Source organism: Camelina sativa, chromosome 11 (genome assembly GCF_030686135.1).
Source record: "Camelina sativa cultivar CO46 ecotype springtype chromosome 11, ASM3068613v1".
Taxonomy (NCBI): domain Eukaryota; kingdom Viridiplantae; phylum Streptophyta; class Magnoliopsida; order Brassicales; family Brassicaceae; genus Camelina; species Camelina sativa.
Window position 1 is genome coordinate 35,720,603 of NC_141890.1, and position 19,995 is coordinate 35,740,597.

The 19,995-nt window shown below is 39.1% G+C and overlaps 1 protein-coding gene across 1 annotated transcript; it reads right to left on the bottom strand.

The window, feature by feature from the left end:
• Positions 1-1,535: 1,535 nt before the first annotated feature.
• Positions 1,536-3,454, bottom strand: LOC104725029 (putative flavonol synthase 6). The gene is given in 4 exon segments (XM_010443624.2): positions 1,536-1,955; positions 2,043-2,361; positions 2,954-3,092; positions 3,095-3,454. Coding segments are annotated over 4 exon segments (912 nt in total). The 5' UTR covers positions 3,333-3,454; the 3' UTR covers positions 1,536-1,739.
• Positions 3,455-19,995: the final 16,541 nt, after the last annotated feature.

Consider the following 19,995-nt stretch of genomic DNA (forward strand, 5'->3'; position numbering starts at 1 on the left):
GATGTCTTATATAGGAGGGTCTTCTAACGCCTGATGGAGTTACTTTCGAACATGACGTGTTGATCAATTCCAAGGTTGTCAAGACAAGATCGCCCATGGATGAAAGTGAAACTGCTTTTTTTTTTTTGGTATGAATGTTAAGTTTATTAATTAAAAAAAAAGCCTGTTTACATTATATGCAATCTTCTTAGAAATTTAAACCATAAACTTGAACTAGGGAGTAGACTATCCTTGAGTAAAGTGAAACTGCTTTAGCTTCAAATGTAATATAAGCCCCAAACCATTTTGACAGCGCCTTCATTTCTTGCAAAGCAAAGGCTTATACGGGAGCTTGTACATGTAGTAAAATGGTTCGTCTAGTCACAATCTGGTGACTGGTGAGTTCGACCCCACAATATAAATTTAGGGGATCTAGTCCACAATATAACTTTAGATAAGCTTGTACATATATAGTTTGATGGTTTGTCCAGTCAAAATATATCTGGTGAGTTCGACCCCGCATATCATGCATGAAGTTAAAATCATGTTTGATAGGACAATAGCCAAGACAAGATGTGTATCTAACAAAATTATGATTTTAAACATATTGCGTACCTTGCGTATATATTTTAACATTTTTGTAAGTACATTTTTGTGCCATTTTTTCTTATCTTTGTATCCAAACAAGTCTCAACTAAATTCTCTACAATCCTTACAACCAAACACAATCATTTCCTTATTTGATAATATTAAATTAATTTCTTAAAATATATCTATCTAATTTAAATAAATATATTAGATTAAAATATAATTCTCCTTTTATTTTTATTTAATCTTATATTTAATTATTTTAATTACTATTCAATACATAAAGTTAATAAAATTTTAGATTTTTTTCAACATATAATATGATTTGAATTTTTATAAACGGGTATATATTAAAAATTGTCTTGGGATATTTGTAACCAAACAAGTATATCCACATATAGAGCTCATAATACATTTTTGGAGTACAATAGGGTGCCATCACTTTTTGCCAACTTCGGGTCGAGTTTTTAACTAAAATTATAACCGATTCAATTATCCGGATCCTCTTTAAGATTGCCGAATATTTTGGGCCGGTTTTTAATCCATAGCATACTTATTTACATCCAATTAATGCACATTGTATCTTAGGAAATATCTAATTTACATGCCGAATTTTTAGGACCGAGTTTGACAAAAAGAATTGATAACCCAATTTATTTAATCACATCCCTATAATATAGTAACTAATTCAAGATAAATACATCTTAGGAAATATCTAATTTGCATTTAATAAACGATTACATATTTGGTAAGATCTTATTTAGCTTTAAATGTACACTAAGATTTTATTTAGTTTTAAAATGTACACTATTAATGTAATAATATCAATTAAGAATCATAATAAGAATATGACAGATCATTCATTCCTAAATCATAACTAACAAATCGTAAAATGTATATTCTCAACTTGCGAAACTCTACCTATAACCGTTAACAGTATATATATCAACAAAATAATAAACCCGTGATGAGATAAAACCTAGTTATTATTAATTAATTATCACAATATTTGGTAGGGATCACTTTGGATGATTTGAAAAAGAAAAAAAAAACTTTCTATTCAAAGGTTACGATCAGTTCAAATTAAATATCAAAATCCTCTCAAATTGTAGTCTAGCCATTGTCTTTGTCACAACACATGTTCATAATTGAAGTTGTAGTAGGTCATGACATCAATCACGCACAAGCTTTTTGAACTTACGGTGTATATAGTCATGAAAATTTATAGACTCAAACTTGGGAGGATTCTCGTCTCCCGTGAGCTCAGGCAAAGGTCCCACGACCAAACCATGGTTAGGTTCTACAAAAACCGGCCACGTCATTCTTGTCTTTTCCTTATCCATAATTGATCTGTGTAACACGTTCTTGTACCTCCCGTTGCTCATCCTCTGCATCCAATTCACACATGTTAAACAAACAAACATAAACATTTCTAAAGTCTTCTCAAAGTAGAAAAAAAACCAACACAAACGGACCAAGAACTGATCACCGATGAGGACAACGATAGCTGAGTTGACATACTCAACATCAAACCAGTGGTTATCCTTGAACACTTGAAGCCCTGGAACCTCGTTGGAGACGAGAAGTGTGAGTGCACAGAGATCTGTGTGTGCCGGTGCTCCGACAACTGACTCCGACGGCGGATAGTAATTAATCCTCATCAAATACACTGCTGTATCGCCTCCTAGACCTTCTTTCAAGGTCTCACGCCGTAACCCTAACCCCTTTGATAAGTAACCCACAATCTTCTCTGTCAGCAACATCACGTTTCTTGTTTACTCCTCGGTCACCTCCCTAAAACCGTCATCGATCACCCCCAAAATCAAACTATTAATTTTCGAATTTATCTAGCGGAATCACTTTCTAAATAAAATGAAGAATGTGAGAACTTCACGATCCCATGAATGTTGTAGTTTTTAATGATATTTGGTTTTTAGATTTTGATTTTTTTTGGTTTTTGATTTTTGATTTTTGGTGTAGATTTTAGTTTTTGGCTTAAGTTTTTGCAATAATTTATTTTGTAGCCATTCATGATTTTGAAAAGAAAAAAAAAAACAAGTTTTCCTAAAAATTGAGATTTTTTTTGTTAGTGTTTTAAAAGAATTTCAAAGAAAAACCAAAATCCATATTTTTTTGGTTTTTCCCTCGAAAACCCATCCATAATATTATTTCATTTTTTCCAACTTTTTTGTAAACATAATCCATCAACGTAAAACCAAAACTAAATAAACGACCATTCAATTTTTTGTTTTTTTTTGTTTTTAATGGTAAAAAATAAGGGAATCAAATTTTTTTATGTTTAGCTTGTACGTATACTATTTATTACATAAAATTTTGTTGTAATATATATAAACTGGTTAATGGACTACCAAATCATGTTTAGTACCTGTAATCTGAAGGATTGTTAGGCCAATATCTATAGTTGATAGAAGATGGTGGCCAGATAGTATGAAGCAAATGATCGTCCCAAGCCTTTAAATATTTAGGATCCTTCGTAAAGTATCCTTGCATGTGACCATTGGCCTTGTGACAGATTCCTTTTCGGAAGCTGGGAGCTCGAAAAACTTCTTCCCAACTTTCTGAAGCCGCCGCATTAAGTCCGTCAGAATGCCGTGGTTAACTACCTGAAAAATCCCCCACTCTTTGCTCGCTTTCATCACTGCATGGACCACGCGCTCGTCGCTTGGATCGCTTAGATCAATGATAGGGATCGTCTTGGTTTGGAGAGACGGCGGAGATGTGTGTTGGTCTCTCTCGACGTTCATGGTTATTCACTCTCTTCTTTTTGGCTTCGTCGGACACAATGGCGGATGATTGGTTGGACAAGGTGTGGAAAGATAATATATAAGGTGGGGGGTCTATTGACATCGGAGAGATAACATTTAAAAGTTCTAATTATTAAATGTTATGGTAGAAAATACATATTTATTTTTCATTAACATTATTTCATTTTTTATTTTCGTTTTGTGTTTTTTATTATAAAAAATAACTATGATTATCTAACATCTAATACTTATATATATATATTTTGTTTTTTTTTTATTACAAATTTTGTTTTATCTTGGTTCTTTACCTTCTTTTCAAAATTCTTATATATATTTCTGTAATAGGTCATAAATTAAGGTAAATGAAACAACTAATTAATTAATGTCCAAAATGTACTGCTATAGATTTGCTAAAAATATTTTCTAAACAAAACTTAGTTACCACAACTGAAAACAAAATATAAAATATGAATTGCACGTATTAGAAAGTGAAGCATTTTAAATAATACATTTAACTATGAACTACTTGTATCATTTAACGAATATGTCATTTTTTACTAATACTGTTTAAATCAGTTTGAATGATTTGATAATATTTGGAGAGAAAACATTTGAAAGTTCTAATTACAAGGTAATTACTTACCAACTATTAGATGTTATGGCAGAAAATACATATTCATTTTTCATTCTTGTTTTGTGTTTTCCTAAAAAATAACTATGATTATCTAACATCTAATTCTTATAAATTAGTTTTTTTTTTCTTACTACAAATTCTTTTTTATCTTGGTTATTTACCTTCTTTTCAAAATTCTTATATATTTCTGTAATAGGTCATAAATCAAGGTAAATACAACAACTAATTAATTAATTTCCATAATGTACTATAGATTTGATAAAAATATATTTTGAGAAAAACTTAGTTACCACAATTGAAGATGAAATAAAAAATATGAATTACATGTATTGGGAAGTAAAGCATTATAGATAATACATTTAAATATGAACTACTTGTATCATTTAACTGTTTGAATCAGTTTGAATGATTTGGTAATATTTGGAGAGATACCATTTGAAATTTCTAATTACAAGGTAACCTAACAACTTGTTAGATGTTATGGTAGAAAATACATATTCATTTTTCATTTAACATTACTTCACTTTTCATTCTTGTTTTGTGTTTTCCTAAAAAATAACTATTATCTTTTTTTTTGGGACAAAAAAAAAATAACTATTATCTAAAACCTAATTCTTATATATTTATTTATTTTTATTTTTTACAAATTCTGTCTTATCTTGTTCTTTACCTTCTTTTCAAAATTCTTATATATATATATATATATATATATATAAGTAATAAATATGACGCAAGTGTGTGATGAATAATAAAAATATGTGTGATAAATAAAAGACAAAATATGATAGTGAAGTATATGGTTGTGAGAGAGTTGAATAAATGGAGGGTTGCAAAATAAACTATAGAAATATCTTAAGGAATATTCTATGTAATATTTCCTAAGACTTGTACTATAAATAGCGAGGCTTGGTGAAGAGTTTCATTCAAGCTTGAGCAGGTGAGTGTGAGTAAGAGTCTTAAGAGTACTTGTAATCCTTTGAGTGTTTAAATAATAAAGCTTATCCCTTTGTATAAAGATCTTTTTTTTTTTTGTGCAAATATAAAGATCTTTCTTATATCCTTAAGATATTTCTTATATCCTTAAATAATAATCCCAAAAACACTTCCTAAACACTTAGCCTTGATCCTAAAAACCTCCTTAGTGGTTGTATCACTATGTGTGTGTAATTTTGGTATCAGAGCCATGGCAGTCTAAAGTCTAGATCTTCTCTTCCGGAGAGGTAATATGCCATGACGTTGTCTTCTACTATGCTAGTAAGAAAGTATGCTCTGTGGTTGCCATATTAATGGATCCTCCACATCAGAAATCTAACTATGCTAAGAAAAACGGTATGGAGAAAATTTTCTATGAGGTTGTGATGCTCCAAGTACCTTGAGGCTTTTGGTATAGTAGATGTGCTGCCTCAGTTTCCGTAGCTAAGCACTCTTGATTGTTTTCTCTATATTAGTAGTAAATAAAAGAAAACAAATAGACAACTTATGGATTGTTATTACTTCAAAGGTTAGAAGAGAGTTATAGTATTCTGTCTTGGTTTCTGGTTCTGTCGTATATTATGGAAAGTTCATCTTCTTTGTCTAAAGCTCCCTTTTTCAGACGATCAAATTCTAAAAAAGTTGATTACTTATATGAAGTAGAGTATGTGAGTGATGATAGTAAAGTTCCTATTATCCAACTCCCGTTACTTAATCCTTACAAAGCTTTCACCAAACTAAATTCCACTTTTCCAAAATTCATTCTTCAATTGTTCGTCCCAAACGAGCATAACGCAAAGGAGCTCGTTCTAGCATCTCCGTTAGAACAACATCTCATCCTGGTGACAGAAACAAAATAGATGATTCCCCTCAGTCTCAATGAAGGCATGATACATCATTGGCAAACTCAAGGATATACCCATCTTCACTATGGAGCAATACGCTTGGCGCTAACACTTCATGGCAGAAAAGGCTTACCAGTTGTAGCACGAGTAGCTCTCCTTGACACTCGATACAGGGAATATCAGCACGCTTGCATTGCACCTATCCAGACAACACTAAACGCTGGCACTATTTTCGTCACCCTCTTCCTTAATTTCAATGTGGCATTAGAAGACCCACAGATATATCAGAACATGCAAATCCAGCTGCAAATCACAAGCGCCCCACATATTGGAAACATGTATGCAACAACACTCTACCATCAAATGGCGTATATAGTCCAAAATCATGCAATGGACTTAATTATCTCCAGAGACACTGAAGATGAGCTACTCATACAATTGGAGTCACAGCACAATCCATCGTGCATCCATATTCCTAGACAGATTCCTAGAGATGAGCTACTCAAGTTACTTCCAGAATCATGGGTTACCAATTACGAAAAACTCCATGACCGGAGCACTCCAATATAATCGGTAGACCCTTCTATCCATAGAAGGAAAGATGGATCTGTAGAGATTGCTTTTAAGCAACAAGAAGAAAAGTCAAGACCGGCGGTTTTCTGCACAGAAATCAACACATTTGAAGATGCTCAAATCTTGGAGTTCAAGCCACATTTATCTGGTGTTCCAATCTCATCTTTTGATTCGTTTGGAGATCCCATTTACTCATTCCAAGATGAAACGGGCCACAAATTTTTTGATATTTGCGATTCCCAACATTGTCAGATGAATAGCTACGATGATGATGACACCCCAAAGCGTAGGAGAAAAAAAAAACTTCACAACAAATCCTCAAAGAACAATATGAATCCGGAGACCCACAAGTTCGCCTTCTCAGAGAACCAAGTGGCAAGAATTTTGAATACTATGTATTGTATTCTGGTTGTTTGTCCCACAACACCTGACCAAGAAGAGGTACAACTAAGTTACATGTTCGGACCCCCTGAAACGACCCGACCAGTTTTTTTAAAATAATAATTAATAAATAATAATAATAAATAACTACAACTAGTGGTCTCATACCCACTAGCCACATATCCACAACCACAACCAACAGCGGAAATAAAAATACCAATAAATATCCAATAAATAAAATAATTAATAATAATCCATAACAACAATCCAATAATCAATCATCAGGAAACATGAAATCGGCAACCTAGCAATGTTTCTAATGACCCAACTCTAGCAACCTAGCAATGTCAGACAACATTCAATCGAGTCCCTAGAACATCTTCCTCTTCATCGCCTTGATTCCACGATCACATTTTGCCTTTACCTGCACCACAAACACATATTGAGATGCATGAGTATTTGATAAACACTCAGTGAGGCAATCCGCCCATCTACTGGGCTATACACACAAGCAACAGTGATACCAATGTTCCAAACAATCAACAAACAAGACAAACAAACCAGGAAATCAAACATCATCTCGCTGGAAGGGAGGTGTCGACCGACACAAGCCAAGTGTCGACCGACACTCGCCTTGGTGTCGACCGACACTACCCCACAGTGTCAATCGATGCCTAATTTGCTGGTGACGACCGACACCACATGGTGTCGATCGATGCTCACTCTGCAACCGCGATCCGCTCGAAGCTGAGAGTCGAATCTCGCTCCCAACCTCCTCCAAATCGCCCAATACTCAAAACCCAAGCCATATATGTCCATAGGAACCTGTAGCAACCAATCCTAGCAAGAAAAACACACAAAACAACAACAACAAGCAAGAACAAGGAATCAAAGGCTTGGATTAGCCATGGTCATGCACTCACCTCTTTGCAGGAAGATTCAGACCAACAACAACGAATCCAACCTTCCTAGCAAGCTTCTAACCCCTTCCTAGCCTTAGATCTCTCAAGAAACAGCAAGGAATCTCACCAATCTCTCTCAAAAGCTCAAGAACACTTGTTTTCTCCCTTTGTCTCTCCAAACGTTAAACGGCGACAAAGAAAAACCAAAAACCCTTCCTTTCATCGACAAACACTTAAGTAACCCGGTTCAATGGTTTCCCAAAACCAAACCGAACCAAATCGACGATTACAACAATCTGGTCGAACCAGAAATAAGTGGTGTCGACCGACACCCCCTTGGTGTCGATCGACACCCTCCCCCAAAACGCACAGTTTTGGTTTGCGGGTGTTACAATTCTCCCCAACCAACATAGATTTGTCCTCGAATCTCAACCAACCATCAGTCAAGGATTCCCGTGCCACCGTCTCCACGGCCCGCACTCCTCCGACTGATCTACAAAAGGTCACCTCCGGGCGATAGACTCACGCTCCAGGCATTATTTGCTCATGACTTTTGGACTTTCTTTTACTCAGAGGCCTAAACCTTGAGTTTTTATTGGCTCCTCATCAGGCCGAAACCTGTATGCCATAATATTGGCTCCTCATCGGGTCTAAGCCCGCATGCCATAATATATAAGGAAGTCCAATATTCGTCTCTTGGGTTTCCACCCTACAGCGCGCCCCCGGATCGTCATCCGAAGTTGATATACCAACCATACTCCCAAGCCACAAAGTCTCAGAATATGGCGGTACTAGGAGAACCTAAGTCCCCCAAGAGTCGCGAGCAAACAATTCTGAACACGTCTGAGTCCTATCCCTATCCAGGTTTCCTTTTCGTGGCTCGCGTAAGACATCTCAATGTCCTACCAACCACATATCCCCTCACTGGGATACGTCATGATCACACATGGATCATCTCACTGTCACAAGGTCCGCCACAAAGGCCAAACAAATGTCCTAAATAGGACCGCCACCAAGGCCAAACAAATGTCCTAAACAGGACCGTCACAAAGACCAAACAAATGTCCTAAACAGGACCGTCACAAAGACCATCTGTCCCGAAGGACCGTCACAAAGACCATCTATCCCGAAGGACCGTCACACAGACCATCTGTCTCGAAGGACCATCACAAAGACCATCTGTCCCGAAGGACCGTCACAAAGACCATATGTCCCGAAGGACCGTCTAAACAGGCACTCTGGCTAAACAATCCGCCACAAAGGTCACACATCTAGCTAAACAGCCCGCCACAAAGGCCACACATTTGGCTAAACAGCCCGCCACAAAGGCCACACATCTGGCTAAACAGCCCGCCACAAAGGCCACACATCTGGCTAAACAGCCCGCCACAAAGGCCACATAATGTCTCAAAAGACCGCCACTAAGGCCACACAAATGACTAAAAAGTCTGCCACTAAGGCCACACAAGCCCCTCCAAGGCTCTCTCCACTAAAATGGACAAATTTTAACTCACATAAAACTTTCCATTTTTAGCACTTTCCACTTTCGGAAACTTTCCACTTTTGGAAACTCCTATTTTAGGAAACTTACCTCCAAAAAAAACCCCGCTTCACGGAAACTTTGTACCCCGAGCACCACCTCATCTTGTTACTTAGTCGTACAACCAACCACCCCAAGCGACCAAGTAAACAAGAGAGATGAGCTGGAATACTCCATTCCCGCTCCAGCCACGGATTACAGATGGGACCAGGCTACACAAGCTCAAGTCGCGGCTTGCTTCTCATACCACTTCTTAAACCTTGCCTTCATCCTCGCCTCAGGCTCCCAAGTCTGCTCCTCAACACCATCACAGTCCCAAAGGACTCTCATCAAAGGAATTTTCTTCTTTCAAAGTTCCTTGATCCTCCTCTCGAGAACCCTCACTGGTCTCGCCTCCAAAGACATGTTAGGCTGAAAATCCTCAGGTATCTTAGCCAACAACTGATCATCCTCACGGAGACACTTCCTCAACATAGAAACATGGAAAACCTTATGGAATGCACGCATAACCTCAGGTAACTCCAGTCTATAAGCCACTGGTCCAACACGCTCAATCACTCTGAACGGACCCATATACCTTAGACTCAACTTAGTCTCAGTCAATGACCTGTTCGGACCCTGCAACATGGCCATCTTGACGTTCACTCTGTCTCCTACCTGAAACTCAAGATCTCTCCTCCTCCTATCGGCATAACTCCTCTGCCGATCATGAGCCTCCTTCAAGTTCAGCTTGAGAACCCGAATCTTCTCTGAGGTCTCCTGAACAAAATCAGCCCCGTAAATGCTCCTCTCCCCCACCTGAGTCCAGCATAACGGTGTACGACACGGGCTCCCATACAAAGCCTCATAAGGAGCCATCTTAATACTCGCCCTGATAACTGTTGTTGTAAGCAGACTCTACCAAGCTCAACTGATCTGCCCAATGGCCTCCCCAATCTAACACACACATCCTCAGCAAATCCTCCAGCGTCTAGATCATCCTCTCTGACTGTCCATCTGTCTGGGGATGATAAGTTGTACTCATATGCACCTTAGTGCCCATCTCTGCCTGAAACGTTCTCCAGAACACCGAAGTGAATTTAGAATCCCTATCAGACACAATGCTTGTTGGCACCCCATGCAACCTGACTATCTCCTTCACACCCTTCTTAGCCAAGACCGATGCTTCATCAGTCTTCTTAATGGTCAGGAAATGTGCCGACTTAGTCAACCGGTCCACAATGACCCAAATAGCATCAAACGTCCTGGACACTGGCAAACCTACCACGAAGTCCATAGGAATCATATCCCACTTCTACTATGGAATGGGAAGACTCTTCAGTAACCCTCCTGGAACCTGATGTTCAGCCTTCACTAGTTGGCACACATCGCACCTCGCGACCCAACTAGCTACATCCTTCTTCATCCCGACCCAATGATAGTACCTCTTAAGATCACGGTACATCTTAGTCGCTCCTGGATGAATAGAAAACTTGCTCCCATGAGCCTCTCTCAGGATCTCCTGCCTCAACTCCTCATCCTTGGGCACACAAATCAAGCCGTGCACCAAGATAGTACCATTATCTGAGACCTGATACTCTGAATCTACATCCTTTGAGGCATTCACCAGCCCCAAGTCCTTCTCCTGAGCCAACCGCACACTGCTCAGAAGATTTGCTCTATCAACTGCCTCCAAACCCAACGGTTCCTGAGAAACAACACATAAACTCAAATCACTGATCTCTCCTACCAGAGACTCCATCTCCTGCTCCTGAGCCGAAGCTACCCTCTTCCGGCTCAAAGCATTCGCAACCGAGTTAGCCTTACCAGGGTGGTAGGCTATCTCCAAATCATAATCCGCCACCAGCTCCATCCACCGCCTCTGCCTCAAGTTCAGCTCGGGCTTTTATGATCTATTGCACCTTTGAACCATAAAGATAGGATCTCCAAATCTTCAGGGCAAAAACTACATCACCCAACTCCAAATCATTAGTAGGATAGTTGCCTTCATGCTTTTGCAACTGCCGCGAAGCGTAGGCAATAACCTTCACATGCTGCATCAGAACACACCCCAAACCAAATCCAGATGCATCTGTATAAACCACATAGGGTTCTCCCTGCTCAGGCAAAGCCAACACTGGCGCAAAAGTCAACATCTCCTTCAGGCTTACAAAGCCTTCCTCACACTCCTCTGACCACACAAAAGGAACATCCTTCCCTGTCAACTTAGTCATAGGACGTGCTCTGCTCGCATACCCCTGCACAAACCTCCTGTAGTAACCTGCCAATCCCAGAAAAATTATGATCTCTGTAGCATTCTGCGGTCTAGGCCAATCCCTGATAGCCTGTATCTTCTTCGGATCTACAAAAACTCCATCTGTAGACACAATATGACCCAGAAAACCCATCTCACGCTGCCAAAAACTGCACTTGCTCAACTTAGCAAACAACTTCTGCTCCCGCAGCTTCTCCAGAACTGCCCTCAAATGCACTCCATGCTCCTCAGGACACTTAGAATAAACTAGGATATCGTCGATGAAAATGATGACAAATACATCCAGAAACTCCTAAAACACACTGTTCATCAATCTCATAAACGCTGCTGGTGCGTTAGTCAACCCGAAAGGCATCACCACAAACTCATAATGCCCATACCTCGTCCTGAATGCAGTCTTCCTCACATCTGCCTCATCTATCGGTATTTGATGATAACCCGAAGCTAGATCTACCTTGGAGAACCAAGTAGCACCCCTCAACTGATCCAACAACTCATCAATCCTGGGAAGAGGGTACTTGTTCTTCACAGTGACCCGGTTCAACCCCCGGTAATCGATACACAACCGGAAACTCCCATCCTTCTTCTTCACAAATAACACCGGCGCTCCCCACGGTGATACACTAGGACGGATGAATCCCTTGCTCAACAAATCCTCTAGCTGCTTCTTCAGCTCTGCTATCTCTGCTGGAGACATCCTATAAGGAGCCTTGGATAACGGTGTCGTCCCTGGTTCTAGTTCAATCGTAAAAGGATCAGACCGAGATGGTGGTAATCCCTGCAATGACTGGAACATATCCTTAAACTCCTTCACAACCTGAATACCGCTAACCGTAGACTTCCCCACTGATTCTGGCATTGATATAGTAAACAAATAAGCCTCACGGCCCTTCTCGATCATCTTCCTAGCCTGAATGGCCAAGATCACGAGACTCCCTGAAGTCGGTCTAATACCCTGAAAGACCAACTTCCCTCCTGGACGCTCAAACTCCACTCTACACCGATGGCAATCCAAAAGCACCATATGTCGATGCAACCAATCCATCCCGAGGATAACGTCATACAACTCCACTGGACTGATAAGCAAATCCGCTGGCCACGACTCTCCTGCGATCTGAATATCAATTCCTCTGGCTCTTCCAATAACCCTCAGGAACATGCCTCCCGCAACTCTGACAACTCCTGAACGCTCCCCGGGATCCCCTCTGATTCCCGCGCTCTCTGCACACTCCGGAGTAATGAAGCTATGAGAAGCTCCAGAATCAAACATAACGTGCGACTTAAATCCGCCCACCAACAAGGCCCCTACACAAACCTCATGTGTTGAGAACCTAACACGTTATCACAGGAAAAACATAAAATCTGAACCTACTGAAATTCACAAAGTTTAAGTACCAGAAATTATACATGTGATCGCCCCGGCACTGGTTCCACCAGTCTCTGCATTCGTGTAAACCCATGGCGCCTGCTCAATCTATGCCACCTGCTGCCCTCCCGGCTGCACCTGCTGCAACGCTGCCACTGCCACCGGCTGCAACTTGGGACACAAGGGCCTGATGTGCCCTGGCTCCCTGCAATGATAGCATACACGAACCGCTGCCGTCGGAGCACTCCTCTTGGGACAGCTAGCAATCTTGTGATCCTTGCTCCCACACTTGAAGCAACTCGCACCACTCGGCGTCTGCATAGCCTCCCACCTCCTCTTGGTTCCCTGCACACGCTTGCCGCCCCTGCTAGAACCTCCATGATGCTAAGCCTTACTAGGCTGAACTGCTGGACTAACCGCCACTGACTGAGCCCGGATATCCTCCTTAATCTCTGCCACAGTCTCAACCAGCTCTGCACGCTTAGCATAGCTCTGCCCTCTACAGTGAACCCTCAAGTCGTCACGTAGGGCCCTCATAAACCTCCTGATCTGAGCCTCCTCAGACTCCATAGCCCGACCCCCATAACATAGAAGTCGACTGAACTCTAAGTCCAGCTCCCGCACTGACCGCGTCCCCTGAGATAACTGAAGGAACTGCACCTCCAACCGGTCCAATGCCTCTCTCGGAAAGTACTTGCGGTTAAATTCCCCACGAAGTCAACCCAAGTCATCTCCCTCTGCACTCTCCTAGCAGCCACTGATCTCCACCACACCTCAGCATCACCAATCAAGTGGTGGACCCTTATGGCCACCCAAAACTCCTCAGGACATCTCAGAGTGCGGAAGTTACATTCCACACTCGTCCTCCACGCATCTGCAGCAGTAGGGTCTGTACCACCCGAAAACCGTGCAGTGCTGATACCATACATCTCCTTGAGCATAGACCAATAACGACTATGCCCTCCCACATCCGCAGCCACTGGCTGCCGCTCCTCCGCCACCACTAGTGGCACTACCTGAGCCTGAGCCGGTACCACTGCTGGTAACCGCTCCACCACCTGTGCTAACAAGCCCGCAAGATCAACACCAGGGACTCCACCCGCTGGGATTTCCACACCCGGAACCCTAGCATCACCGACCACTGAAGCATCAACACCGCCCCCTCCAGCCACACTCATGGAATCCTCCTGGACATCCTGCGACTCGCCAACACCCTTAGCTGTCACACTCTGGTCCACAGTCTCACTAACCTCTGGGACTCTGCCCCTACCACGACCACATCCGCGTCCACGACCATGTTTGCGTCCTCGACCACGACCAGCAACAGCACCCCCGCTAACCATCTGCACTACCATGAACAGAAGGCTAAGCACACAATTAACATAACACAAAAACATAAACTCACCATGGAATCACACTGTAGGCTCGAAGAGGATGTTCTAAGACTCCATGCCGCACACAATTGACTAAATCACATAATCAATCAATACATGCAATCCCAAACATCTACAGCACAAAGCCTAGTGAACCCAAACCTAGAACCGTAAGGGCTCTAATGCCAAACTGAAACGACCCGACCCGTTTTTTTAAAATAATAAATAATAAAAAATAGTAATAAATAACTACAACTAGTGGTCCCATATCCACTAGCCACCTATCCACAACCACAACCAACAACGGAAATAACAATACCAATAAATATCCAATAATAAAATAATCAATAATAATCCATAACAACAATCCAATAATCAGTCATGAGGAAACATGAAACCGGCAACCTAGCAATGTTTCTAATGATCCAACTCTAGCAATCTAGCAACGCCAGACAACATCCAATCGAGTCCCTAGAACATCCTCCTCTTCTTCGCCTTGATTCCACGATCACACTTTGCCTTTACCTGCACCACAAACACATATTGAGATGCATGAGTATTTGATAAATACTCAGTGAGGCAATCCTCCCATCTACTGGGCTATACACACAAGCAACAGTGATACCAATGTTCCAAACAATCAACAAACAAGACAAACAAACCAGGAAATCAAACATCATCTCGCTGGAAGGGAGGTGTCGATCGACACCAGCCAAGTGTCGATCGACACTGGCCTTGGTGTCGACCGACACTACCCCACAGTGTTGATCGATGCCTAATTTGCTGGTGACGACCGACACCACATGGTGTCGATCGACACTCACTCTGCAACCGCGACCCGCTCGAAGCCGAAAGTCGAATCTCGCTCCCAACCTTTTCCAAATCGCCCAGTACTCAAAACCCAAGCCATATACGTCCATAGGAACCTGTAGCAACCAATCCCAGCAAGAAAAACACACAAAACAACAACAAACAAGCAAGAACAAGGAATCAAAGGCTTAGATTAGCCATGGTCATGCACTCACCTCTTTGCAGGAAGATTCAGACCAACAGCAACGAATCCAACCTTCCTAGCAAGCTTCTAACCCCTTCCTAGCCTTGGATCTCTCAAGAAACAGCAAGGAATCTCACCAATCTCTCTCAAAAGCTCAAGAACACTTGTTTTCTCCCTTTGTCTCTCCAAACGTTAAACGGCGACAAAGAAAAACCAAAAACCCTTCCTTTCGTCGACAAACACTTAAGTAACCCGGTTCAATAGTTTCCCAAAACCAAACCGAACCAAATCGACGATTACAACAATCTGGTCGAACCAGAAATAAGTGATGTCGACCGACACCCCCTTGGTGTCGATCGACACCCTCCCCCAAAACGCACAGTTTTGGGTTGCGGGTGTTACACCCCCATCCCAACAAGATTCACTATTTCCATCCAAATAGTTTGAAGAAAACAATATAAAGCACTCATCGAAAATCCGGAATCCAAATGTTAAGAAACCATATGGTTCAATGAAGCAGATCAATGCCTTAAAAGCAACGTTGAACTGGCAGTCGGAGAATGGTGCAACCCAAAACCATCTCTTAAGCCAGAATGACAAAAAGGTAACCATCACGGATCTTTCCATTAAAGAAATCACCAAAAAGATAACCTCTCTCCACCAAGAACTTCTCCACCTTGCAACTATTGTCTCCATAAACTCTCCCCTTATGTCCCAAAAAGAGTCTGAGCTAAAATCCCTTGAAGCAAAGTTAAATTCCTTACAAAACAAACTCAAACCCCAATCTCCAATGTCATATGACCTTTCAACAATAGTACCCATGATCTACACTCTCAGTCCATACAATCCAACAGAAGATAATTTACGGAGAATGATCGCCGATATGCCGCATGAAATAAGATAATTGTTGCTTGACAATGTATTGATCTACAGAGGGATTGAGACAGTGCATGGTTTCCTAAAGCTCTACATACACCGACATGGTCTTGATCAAGGTCCACTTCTTGGCCTTCTTTATCACTCAGCCTATCCTTTCCTTACCACCATCCATATGAACCCTATTCATTATAGCCGGTTCCCTATGGAAGCATACCTCCCACTTTGGTACTTAGCAGACCTTTACACTATTGCAGTCCTCATCCACAAAAGTCAAGTCCTCCAGTACTTGGCGAAATGCATATTGACCCGATGAAAGGCGCATTACAAATTACTATACAAGTGGCTCACATTATTCCACGATGTTACCTGGTGGCAAGAACATATTCGTGCACAGCCAGAGCTGGAAATACTTTTCACGTTCAGAATCACTACAATACAAGAAGAACATAACGACGAAATCATTATCCTAAAGAAATATAACGCGAACATTGAGACAAGCTATAATAATGATGCTTTCAACTCGGGGAACTTCCATCAACACGCAAAGCAAATAGCATTGTTGAATGGATTTGATGAATCTGAAGTTGACCCCAATCTCTTTTGTCCTCACACAGCGCACTGGCATAACAGACACGTCTACCCGCCAGGATTCGCTAAAGAAATACGACAATTGTTAGCAGGCTTCATGATCAATACGCGTGGCCACAATCAAATCCAGATCATCAAGTCTACAGAGTTTAAGGAAAAAAAATACAAGATAAAACGATACATTCCAGGGCAAAAAATCTATGTCACAGAATTCGCCTCAGACAGCGAAGAAGACGACAACAGATAAGATGGACGTTGCAGTTACCACAACTGAAAATGAGATAAAAAAATATGAATTACATGTATTGGAAAGTGAAACATTTTAAATAATATATTTAAATATGAACTACTTGTATCATTTATCGAATATGTCATTTCCTACTAATATTGTTTGAATGATTTGGTAATATAGTTTTGGAGAGATAACATTTGAAAGTTCTAATTACAAGGTAAATTACCTAACAATTATTAGATGTTATGGTAGAAAATACATATTCATTTTTTATTTAACATTACTTCACTTTTCATTTTTGTTTTGTATTTTCCTAAAAAATAACTATGATCCTCTAACATCTCATTCTTATATATATATTTTTTTCTTTTTCTTATTACAAATTCTGTTTTATCTAGGTTCTTCAGCTTCTTTTCAAAATTCTTATATATTCCCTATATATTAATAGGGAAGCATTCTGGAAAAAAAGCTGATGTGTTATCCTTAGAGAGCTTTGTGCACATTTTAGCAAAATACCCTTAAATTTTATACTTAATTACATTAACATGCCATTATATTTTCAAAAAAAAAATTAACTGAATAATAATTAGATATGTCATCATTTTCACACAAATTTAAATATTACATATTAAAACTAGTTAAATAATTACATACTATTTTAAGCAAAATTTCACTAAAATATACTTACAAATATACAAGTCAAAGTTATATTAATTTCTTAAAATCAATATAAATATTGATTTTTTAGAATCAATATAAGTAAAATATTCTTAAAAAGCTATAAAAACATATCAGTTAATATAAAGTTAATAAAAATAAAGAACATATAACTTATTAAAGAAATCATATAAAAATGAAATGTTTTTTTTCTGTTAGTATTATTTGAAGAAACGGAGTGCTTGTTAAGAGTTACAAGCGGTGTTTGAACATGTCTGAAGGACTTCAGACGAAGCGGGAAATTTGTGAAGTGGCATCTGCCAGCACGACACATTGGAGACAGTGCAACACATCGAGGATGGAGATGGGGAGCATGGACGAAAAAGGTGTCAGCCTAAAAGGTGTTCGTTGGAAGCTACAAACAAGTGGGTTGGTAAAGTCAACATGATGATGGGGAACTTCTCAGGATCCACCGGAGAAAGAGAGGTGTTGTGAAGGACATGAAGCATTGTAGGACTTGCTAGATAAAGAAGAGTATGGTGAAGATTGTTGAAGTCTATATAGGAGAAAGGAACTCATCTTATTAGGGTAAGCACTTTTAAGGTTAGAAAAGTGTGAGTCTAGAATTAAGCAAAAGAAAAGATTTTGCCGAGTGTTTTGTTTGGTGAGTAAATAAACGATTGAGCATAGTTGTTGCTGTGGAGGTAAAGTTGGGTAGATTAGGATCGATTCAGTGGCAAACCACATGTTGTGGTGTTGCATGAAACTGATCAAACAAGCTTGTAAGACAGTTGTTTGAGGAATCTAAAATAAAGCTCAGCTTACTTATATCTTTGGTGTTCTTGTATTAGTATCCAAGGTTCTAATTATTTCATTATTACCATAATAATTTAAATAATAAGTTTCAATAGTTATTATAATTGATTATAAAAAGGAGTATATTATCCCTGAATTATCTCCAACTCATTAAAAGAAACTTAATTCCCAATAAATATAGATTTATATATATTCATAAATAAATATAAAAATGAAAACAAATTAGAGGATATCTTGATGTGTGATTATTTATACATGGCCCTGTTCGAATAATTGTCGCTAGTGACCCATTTTCCACAGCTTTTAAGGGCAAAAAATAGAAGGAAAAGATGAATTATCTGTCATCATTAATCACAGCGACTGTTTTTCTTTCTCGGGAAGGAGAAGAGTTCAATCGCTAAAAATTCCAGCGATGGGTTTTTGGAACCAGCGATGATAAAAGTGATCGCCGACGACAACTTTTCTTTTCTCTCACCTCCCTTTTTCACTATGCTGCCTTTTATATGTGTGTCGCTGATCGCTAATGTAGCAATAAGAAAAAGAACAGGACCTAAATCTAAGTATGTAAAATAATTAATCTCAATATTTTGTGATTATTGATTAAAACTGAAAATATTGATAACCGAATAGGAATATAGATTCTAATTGTATATTCTTCTATGGGCTATTAAAAAGGAATGAGACATAACCCTTATCATTATAAATAAACTTAGTACCAAAAAAAATCATAATATATTTAAAATGAGTGATTATTAATTATGCAAAAAATTTATAGTTACTCGATAAACCATAAAAATGATTTGATTTTTAAAACACACAATATACATATTGCCATAAATTGTATAAATATTTTCTTTACCATGTTCACATATTTCAAGGGTGAAATGTATTCTTACACGAATACGTTGATTTTAGAATTTCATTAATTTTTTCATAATGGTTTTTTGGTAATAATCCGTCATTTCTAGAAAATATTAACAAACTGACTAACTCAAAAGATTTAAATAGCGTAATCAAAATATTAAATCAATAAATTTGATTATTTTCAGAAACGTTAGCTTAGAATACGATTGTTACCAACATATAATAAAATTAAATAATTAATTTACCAAGTAATTTAATATATGTTGTTGTAATTAGATAAGAAACATGCAAAATTGTTATGATTATACGATAAAACACAAGAAGATATGAGTTTGATTTTTGAACCAGACAAGACATGTTGCCACAACTAACGATGAAATAAAAAATATGAAGGGATTATATGTATTGGAAGCATTTTAAATAGTATATGAACTACTTGTATCATTTATCGGTTTTTACGAAAAGGTTACGATCAATTCACATATCGAATATCGAATATCGAATATCGAGTCCTCTATGTAAGAGTGTGAAAGAAAGAGAGGAGTGAAGAGATTGAACTCTACTAAAACTGTTTAAGACTGTTTACTTAAAAACAAAGACTCCTTTGTTAATCTGTAGAGAAAGTGTTGACGTTGTTACAAACTTACAACCAAAACTAAACCAATTCCTTGCTTTCTTTTTACATTTCTTTTTTTCTGCAGTCTTTTACCTTAAACAAGAGAGTGCGAAGAGGAGTAGATAATAAATATTAGATGATGAAACCTATGTTTGCTTCTTGCTCGCTACCACTCTA